Source organism: Balaenoptera ricei, chromosome 15 (assembly GCF_028023285.1).
Source record: "Balaenoptera ricei isolate mBalRic1 chromosome 15, mBalRic1.hap2, whole genome shotgun sequence".
Classification (NCBI taxonomy): Eukaryota; Metazoa; Chordata; class Mammalia; order Artiodactyla; family Balaenopteridae; genus Balaenoptera; species Balaenoptera ricei.
In genome coordinates this window covers 10,881,324-10,890,019 of record NC_082653.1, presented here as the reverse complement: position 1 = coordinate 10,890,019, position 8,696 = coordinate 10,881,324, and the positions used below count along the sequence as shown (strand labels likewise).

General features: G+C 40.8%; 1 protein-coding gene across 3 annotated transcripts in view; it reads right to left on the bottom strand.

Annotated features, from left to right (window-relative positions):
- Positions 1-470: 470 nt before the first annotated feature.
- The window catches only part of ADNP (activity dependent neuroprotector homeobox), a 29,566-nt gene continuing 21,340 nt past the window's right edge, over positions 471-8,696 (bottom strand). For all 3 annotated transcript variants that reach the window (XM_059898228.1, XM_059898230.1, XM_059898227.1), the window contains 3 exons: positions 8,444-8,556; positions 6,565-6,657; positions 471-4,649 (listed from right to left, as the gene is read on the bottom strand). In XM_059898228.1, coding sequence (XP_059754211.1) covers positions 1,542-4,649; positions 6,565-6,657; positions 8,444-8,551 — 3,309 coding nt within the window. In that variant the 5' untranslated portion in view covers positions 8,552-8,556 and the 3' untranslated portion in view covers positions 471-1,541. The remainder of the gene's footprint in view (positions 4,650-6,564; positions 6,658-8,443; positions 8,557-8,696) is intronic.

Here is an 8,696-nt window from a genome sequence, read left to right as displayed (position 1 = left end):
TTTTCTTAACGGCAAGATGGTCCAGAGAGTTATAACAAAAGCAGAGAGAAGTTGACTATTTAGTACAATTGTTCCCATTATAAGGTGAAAACTAACATTTACTTCATTTAGACAAAAGAACACCAGGGCATTAAGATTCTGCTTGCAAATGAATGCTAACTTATGTTTACATCCTTTTATCATCGAGACATTTACATATATAAGCAGGCTCTGCTCCTCAACAAAAGGGGAACTGAAAAAACTCGAGGATGTTTATTTTAGCCAGTAAAAAGAGAAAAAGACAAAAACCAAACCAAAGAATTTGCAACAGGTGCCTTGAGAGAAAGCATTCTTTATGCCAACGGCAAATCTTGGTCTTCCACAAGTTTCCTCAGTGGCTGTACCTCCATCTCTGATGAAAGAGAGCCATGGCATCAACTGGCACAAGACATAATGGACACACAGGACTGTAATGTGTAATAAAGCAAATATTTACATTAAGCACAATACAGCAATTTATTTAGATGCTTAAAATGAATACAAAGGGAAATAAAGATCACAAAATTATACATACTACAACAGTGTGTCATATATTAGATGGTATAAATGACTACACCAGGGTGGTGTTTAACTAAAGATAAAACTAAATATCCAAAAGGCAGCAGTCATTGGTTTGCTGCTTCAACACAACACACTTTCATACAGATCTAAAAGGTGTCAAAATTAGTAGCTGCAAAGTCAATTCTTGCATGTGATTTTAGCTTAAAAGATTTCAGAAAACATCTGAAATACCAGTTTTTGTTTTTGTCAGCTGTAATGTCAAGGATATTCAGAACAAGAAAAATTCTATAATACAAGAGAGTCCAGATATATATCTTATGTGGCTGGCCTCTGTTGCGAGATTGTACAAGGTTATGTGCAAAAACTAAGTCTGTCCCGAAGTCCACACTAGCGTAGTTTCAGGCTTTTGCTAGGTCAACTAGATACAGCGCTTATTAACACAGCAAGGGCAACACTAAAAAAAGAAACAAATCTATGATGGGTACACAATAACAATATCATAAGCATCACTTGAATAGGTCTAAAAGACTGTACAAATATACATTTCAACTATTCAGAATGAATACATGAAAAAAAATCAATTTCCCCAAAGTCTACTATACACATTGGACTGGTAGCTTGTACGTTGGCCCTACACTACCGTTTGAATCAAGAGAACGCTTCTCAAGGACATCCAACCAAACATTTTACAGAGGGAAAGACATGTTGAGAAGGCAGATAAACCTCTGCTTTTTCTCATGTGCGTTCATGAGCCCCCAACTTACTGGTTTTTCACATTTAGTTACTGTGCCTGTCACAGCACGTTCTAAAGCAAGATCAGCCAATCATGTGTCATAGACTTAGAAATAACCACTTGGATCAGAGTGGCCACATGTCCCCACAGCCTGATGACCCAGCACTCAAAAGGCAGTACCAGTTAGAATACAGCTTTGCAGTCATACTGAAAGGAGAACAGAGTTCCAGGCTGCAGCATTTGTCACCAATGCCAGAGAACCTGGCCCTTAAGCCTGTTGGCTGCTCAGTTTAACTCCGGTCAAGCTGCCGTGCATCGGCTCAGCTACTCCATCAGTCATGTTGTCAAACTGCTCCCCATCCTCACTGTCAATTGTGCTATTCTGCCACTCAATCTGTGGGTTGGATAAGCGCTCATCATTTTCAGTTGCATTCTTCCATTGTGACTGGTCCTTGGACCAAAACCCTTCAACTTTTCCATAGGAACTATTCTTCCATTTCAACTGCTCTCTGTCACCTTGCATGGTAGCCTTTTTTTTGGCAGCTGGCTTACTGCTCCTTGCATCTTCACTCTGGGAAGACTCATCGGACCAGGTTCCTGTTTTCATCTCACATGTGTTGTCCTCGAAGTCTGACACTTGTTGGGAACCAGGGCCGCTCTCAGATGGAGAAGCACCATCTTTCCACTCGACAACATCATCTTGGTCCACCTCACTATCAGAGGCGTCATGCATTAGTTTGGTTGGTTCCTCAGTCAAATGAATAGTTTCATATTTTGAACCATCCTCCTCTTTTTGGTCTAGCTTCTCAGACTCTAAAGCATCCTCAGAAATTACCTTCTGTATGTGTTCCTCTGGGTTATCATTAGGGATTTTAGGCTCAACTTCAAAAACAGGGTCAAAAGGGCTATCACTTCCATTGGATTCTTCTTCCAAATTTTCAAAACTGTCTGAGGAACTGTCATCTTCCTTCCCAAGGTTGAGCTTTTTGTCAGCAGTTTTACTAGCATTGACTCTGGAATCCTTCTCATCATGATTTTCAAATAGCCACTCAGCATCAAAATCCATCTCATGCTTAACTTTGTTTAATTCTTTCATGTTGAAGCCCAGTAACACACCAGGCTTATACTTTTCACAGTCTCGGACACACTTCTTCCTCTTGTTACTAAAATGGGAAGCAATGTCACTCTTCCACAACCATAAACTGGCCGCCAGCTTCTCAATTTCTCTCCTGGTGGGATAGGGCTGCTTGTTGAAGTACTTTGTCAGGAAGCTTTTCCTGGCTTCATAGGAATCATCTTCATGACCCTTGGGGTCCAAGGCTAAAACAACAGGCTCCTCAGGCTTCTCTTCAAAGAAGCTGGGCGGATCGCTATCATCATCTAACTTTCGCTTTTTCAGCAAGGGAAATTCCATTTGCTCGTAAGTGCGCTTCACAGGTGCCAGGCCTGGTGACTGGTTAAGCCGAGAGGGTGCATTTGTCTTATCTTGGCCATTCTGGGTCTTTCCGACACCCCTGCAGTGGACCAGATGCAGAGTGATAGTCGAGGCGGTCATGTTGCTGGTATACACGCCAAGGCAGTGGATGCATTTGTAGGTGAGCTTTTTCTCCACTGGGTGAACCGTCTGAATAACTTGGTGCCTCTCTCTTAAGTGATGTGCAAGTGCATCAGATATGGGTCCTTTTAGGATTGAAAAGCAAAGAGGGCAAAGGGTTTTCCCGACATCCTTTTTATAGGGCACTGCAGCTTGAGGTGAACTTTTAACAGGGATATCTGCCTTTTCCTGAACTTTTGGCTGTGGCTTTGGAGGGACTGGAGGGTTGTTTTGGGCATGGTAAGCAACAGATTCAGCAGGGGCATCCCTCAGGTTGTACGTAGTTACAAGGAGATGGATGTTAGTGTGACTGCCCTGCTGCAATGTCAAATCAAAACTCAGAGTAGAGTCTGTTTTAGGTCCCATCTCTTCGTCAATGTGAACCATCCGCATGTGTGCCGCCATCTTTTCCACATCATTGAAAGTTGAACGGCAATATGGACACGACAGACCATGAATTAACATATGGTTGAGCAGAGTGTCTGTGGGCAAATAGCGATTACAGTAGAGGCATTTGCTAGTAAAATTGTGTATTTTCATAATGTAGTTGGCTACTGCTGGGACTTTCTCAGCTTTATGTTCTTTTTCGAAGTGCACACTATAGACATTTTCAGGAAAAAGCTCATTACAGATTGTACATATTTTCCACTTCTGAGTTGAGGAAGTATTGGGTGGGGGAGGGCCAGTGGCAGCTGCAGTAGGTTTGGAACTGGACTGACCTAATACTCTGGATGCCTGTGACTGGGAGAGGGAAGGAGACTTTAACTGGCCCGATGAGAGAGACGAAGCATTTGGAGACTGCAGCGAGTATCTTGCTGGTGCCTGGGTCCTCTGCTCTGACCCAAGTCCGTAAGATCTTCCATTTCCACTTGGAAGTAACTGCTTCACAGACTGAGACTGTTGAGGGATGGAAACTGGTGCGTTGCCACCTAGACCCAGTCTCATTGACTGACCAACGCCATAGCCCTGGCCTACAGATTTGACTCCATAGTTGTTCTGCTGTAGGTGAACATTAGACATCATGTTGACTCCTGTAGAATTTAAGTTAGGCTTTGGTATTGAGAGTCGATTCACCATCTGCTGTGATGGTAAAGACCGGACGTTTCCAGAAGCGAGGGAACCAATTCTTGATTGGAGTCCCATGCCCTTCTTGTCTTGAGGTTTGGGAGCAATCAGCATCAAGGGTTTGGATCGGGGAACCACCACATTTGTGTGCCCAATCATGGCAGTGACCTGATAGCCTATGCGTTCATGGTCTTCAATGACATGCTGTACCAAAGCTTCGTAGGACTTTGGCATGAAAAGGCATCGCTTGCAGTGAATACTACTTTCTTCCCGGGCATTTGTGCCTAAGGGGACTGCACCATTGAGTGATTTTTCTCCTGCCTTTGCTATGTAAGGTGCTGCCACATGCTGAAAATGTTCCCTGTAAATGTGCTTCCTAACTATTTCATAAAGAGGATCTCGGTAAGTGCACTTCTTACAGTAATAAACAGCTTGCTCTACACTGTCAGCCTGCTTAGGTTTAAGGCCATCGCTTTTGCTTTTATCTTTGAAAGTGCTGAGGCTGCTACTTGGTGCGCTGGCGTTTGGAGCATGAAATATTTTAATGTGTGTTTCCAAAGTCTTTTTGTCTGCATTGAAGGTACAGTAGGGGCAATTAAGGAGAATCCTATTTTCAAAGTCTTCACTATGGACATTCCGGAAATGACTTTTGTAGGCAGAGAAAAATTTTGAAGAAAATGGGCAAGCACTGCAGCAAAAAGGTTTTGTCCGATAGTCCTAAAGAAAAGACAAAAACTGGAATCAGAATGCCACTTCAGATAAGCAGTAACAGGTTTTAGGCTTTTTTCCCCCAGACAGTCCTTTAAGAGACATAATGCTATTTTTAGAACTGAAACTCTATAATGCACTGAGATTTGAGTATCATTTTTTTCCTTTTGCAAAATGCAAAATAAATTTATAAAATATTCAAATGAGAAAGCTGTTTTAAACTAAACACTTGTTTCGGCATCACAGTGTAAATAAAAACTCCATTCGAAGTTCTTCCTCAGTGTTTTTAGAAAAGACCAGAGTCACATTCGCTCATTGGTTTTAGAGAAACCAAAGACACATGGCTTCAAGAGAAACGTTTTAGTTAGAAAGGATAAGAATAAGCTAGCTGAAATCACTACAATTACTCTGTGAATTGGTAAGTTGCTGAAGGCTTCAGATTCACTATATAGTAAAACTCAGGGCCCAGAGTGTTGTAGTGCAATTAGGCAATATAATATAAAGACACACCTTTGATCCTCCCCATCATGGAAAAATTTTCATAGAAAAAAAGGCTCATCTTCAAAAAATCTCAAACATTTCCCCCCTCTGATCAAAGCAGAGTATAGTATTCAGGTTTCACTGAGATCAAAAAACTAATGATTTGAAAAGTCGGCTTTCTTCTACAAGCCATGCTGTTCCTTCTTAAGCAAGAGCAGCTTCAAAAGAAGTAATGAAGTGACAGCTGCTTTGATTCAAATTAAGAAATTAAATAAAAATTTCCTACAGACTGTGAGGAAAGCAAGGTGTTAAAAAGCCAATAAAAAGGTAAAGCGTTGCAGAATATACTGGTATCAAAGAGCAACTTACAGAACCATGCTCATTAACATCTGTGCAGCTGGTCCTTTGAAGATAGGTGAAACACAACTTTGGTGAGAGGTGATCTTTTTTCCCCTAGAAACCTAAGAAACCTACCTTGTTTCAGATACCAATTCGAACCAAAATGAAATACTCTGTTTTTCCTTAAAGTTCAACCCTTCTTTAGTATTTGTAAAACTGAATTAACTAAGTGATGTGTCCCACTGGAAAGCTTTCATATTTTAAGACTGCTGGTTAATACCCTTTCTTGGGGTATTTCTAAGAAAGAAACAGATGACTATATTATCAAATTTCTGAGGTGGATTTTAAAAGTACTGATTCCCTGCCAAGTACATTCCAACAGATGAATGGATCAATAATCCAGAATTACTACAATCACTTGAAATAAATAGTGGTACAGTTTGAATTGATAATCACTTCTCCCTGTGGAAAAAAACATCACCTATAACTCCATTTTTGTTATATCATCACCTATTGATATTTGCCAGCATGGCTGGTGCCCTTGATTACCTAATACTGTTTTTAATTCCAATTTGTAAAAATTAAGCTGCACCACTGTGCCATCCTACAGAGTCACCTGTGCCATCCCCCACGTGCTGGCTTAGGCTACCCGGAGAGGTTGGGTGACAACACAGATGAGTAAGAAAACGTAAATGGAAGTAAGAGCCCTGTCTTCCCTTCTCTAGAAAAAACAAGGATTGCAACACAGAAAAATGATGGATACCCTAGATGAACAGAATGCTGGAGGGAACATTTTAGAATTAGAAGAACCAAACAACTTTTGACAGGGGTTAGGGGAGGAGAGGGGAATGCTGGTATACAGTGGGCTTCACAACTTTTAAGTAACAAACTTTCCTATTCCTCTTACACTTGAAGTTTCAGTACAATGACAAAAAAAAGACCAAAAGTTCTTCCTAATTTTCCCTACCTCTTAGGAAAATATGAAACAATCAGTTTCAACACTTCCCACGTTAGGCTGCTGCCTACAAACAGTGCAACACCATGAAAGATGCCGAACTGAAAAGGGAGGATGCTTCCTTTGGGGGAAGTCTCCTGTGCCACTTACCTGGTTTTTTGTAAGTGAAGGGTCCCATAGTCCTACATCCTCCCATGTAGTGTTTTTCAAATAAAAGTCATTAGGTTCAAACTGTTTAAAATCCTAGAAAACAGTGAAAGAAGTTTCAAAAACATTGTATCAACTCTAGCTCAACTTTACATATAAATCCTATCTCTAACTAGGGTTGGGGAGATGCACAGGAAAACTGACACCACCAAGAACTAAACTAGGATCGATAGAGCTCTTAGGAAATACAAAAGGGCATATGGATGTTACATTGAACTTTTTATATCAACTAAACATTCCCCTAATGGTCACCATGTTTCCAAAGAAACCACTGGAAGTTCTAACTAAGTAAAAAATTCAGCCACATATTAATACCAAAGCACCCGTCGTAAGAGTACTATAACTCCTCAGTTGTAATATTAGAATGGAGCGTAAGAGAGCAACGTTCACTTACAGTAAGTACTACAGATGAGATAGTCTGGTTCTGTGCAAGAAAAATCTTTTGTGGGAGATGGGGGTGGGGTGGGATTGGACTGGAATGAAAACTCAGGATTTCTCAACCCCAAAAGGAGGAAAGCTACTCAAAGAAAGCAAGTAGTATTATGTTAAATTTACATTCTTGTGTAAAAATTTGATCCCCTCCATCCTGAGACAGGAACATGAAAAGTTTTACGGTAAAATTCCTCTTGTTCCTAAAAGGGTCACAGTTCAGTGTGGAAAATCAAGTACACATATATTCCAGAGTACGTAGTGGGTGCAATAATGGGAGGAACAAATCAAATGCAGGATAGAAAAGGTACCTTTAACATTTGCATTATTTATTCTTGTGAAGATTACCCCACTGCGTGGGAAGTAAATGGACTGTTTCATCAGGCAGATCTACCTGAACTTGAGGGATTGAACTGCCACACCAGGGACGACATAACTAGAGAAACCCAATTTTGAGAAGCTTCAGTCTTCATGATATACCCCTAAAGCAGGATTAACAGGAACCAGAAAAAGAAAACCTGTTGCATGAAGGAAATTGCTTTTTTACTTTCAATTCCATCCGAACATTTACTGAGTGCCTGTTACGTGCCCAGCACTGTGCTAAGTGCTGAGGATACAAAGATGGACAAGGTAGTTACGGTCCCTGGCCAGCTGGAACTTAAAAGGCTAGTGGGGAAAACAGCTTTAAACGTTTCTTTCCAATCAGAGGTTGTTGATCAACTAACCACAAGACCTGGAGTAATGAGATCTAGAAGAGGAGACCACTGCACTGGCTATCCCACAGGGCTGTTAATAAAGCTCATAGAATAAAAAGGCTAGAAAAACAGTTTGTGAAGTCCAAACTGTTACCTAGGGGAAGATAATAGTCTACGATGGGTCAAAAGGGCCAACAAATGCTCAAATCCCAAGGAAAGAGACAACAAACACCCAAACCACCACGCCTCAACAACCAGAAGGTCAATCAGAACATTCAGGCATATCAGAATGAGAAAAGGCTCTGGAGTCTCACAGACAGACCCTGCCACATGCTCAGCTGTGAGGTGGACCTATTTCTTTACTGGTTCTTCATCTGTAAATTGGAGATAAGAATTCCTATATCCCCCAGGGGTTGTTTTAAGGATTTGAATTTAGAGACCATTTTAAAGCACCTAGTAAAAAATGACTGACGTGGTACGTCCTCAGTGGTAACTGCTTTTGCTCCAGGATGCAAAGATGAAAAAGCCCATTTTAGGGAGAAGGGAACAAGTTAGGCTATTTGAGAAAGCTCAGGCAAAGCTAACGCTGCAGTTAAAATACAGCATCACCCCTAAGAATTAACGATCCTGGCCACTGACACAAAGTAATGGATCAGAAGCTGAGTCATGTTAAAATTAAAAAATCACATGCTACTTACTTCTATGTGTTCTTTACAGTATTCCAACCCAATGTCACTAAGTATTTTTTTCACAGTTTTCCGGGCTTTTCTTAAACTGCCAAGATTGTTGACAGGAAGTTGGAACATAGTTTCTATTGGAAAAAAAAATTTAAGTCAAGTCAAAACACGTACAACTTGTGATATTTACTAATTCCACTGATGGTAGGATCACAAACCCTGGCCCAGTCTGACAAAAAAGGTGAGTAGATATCCTTATCCAGTATGTTCTGAA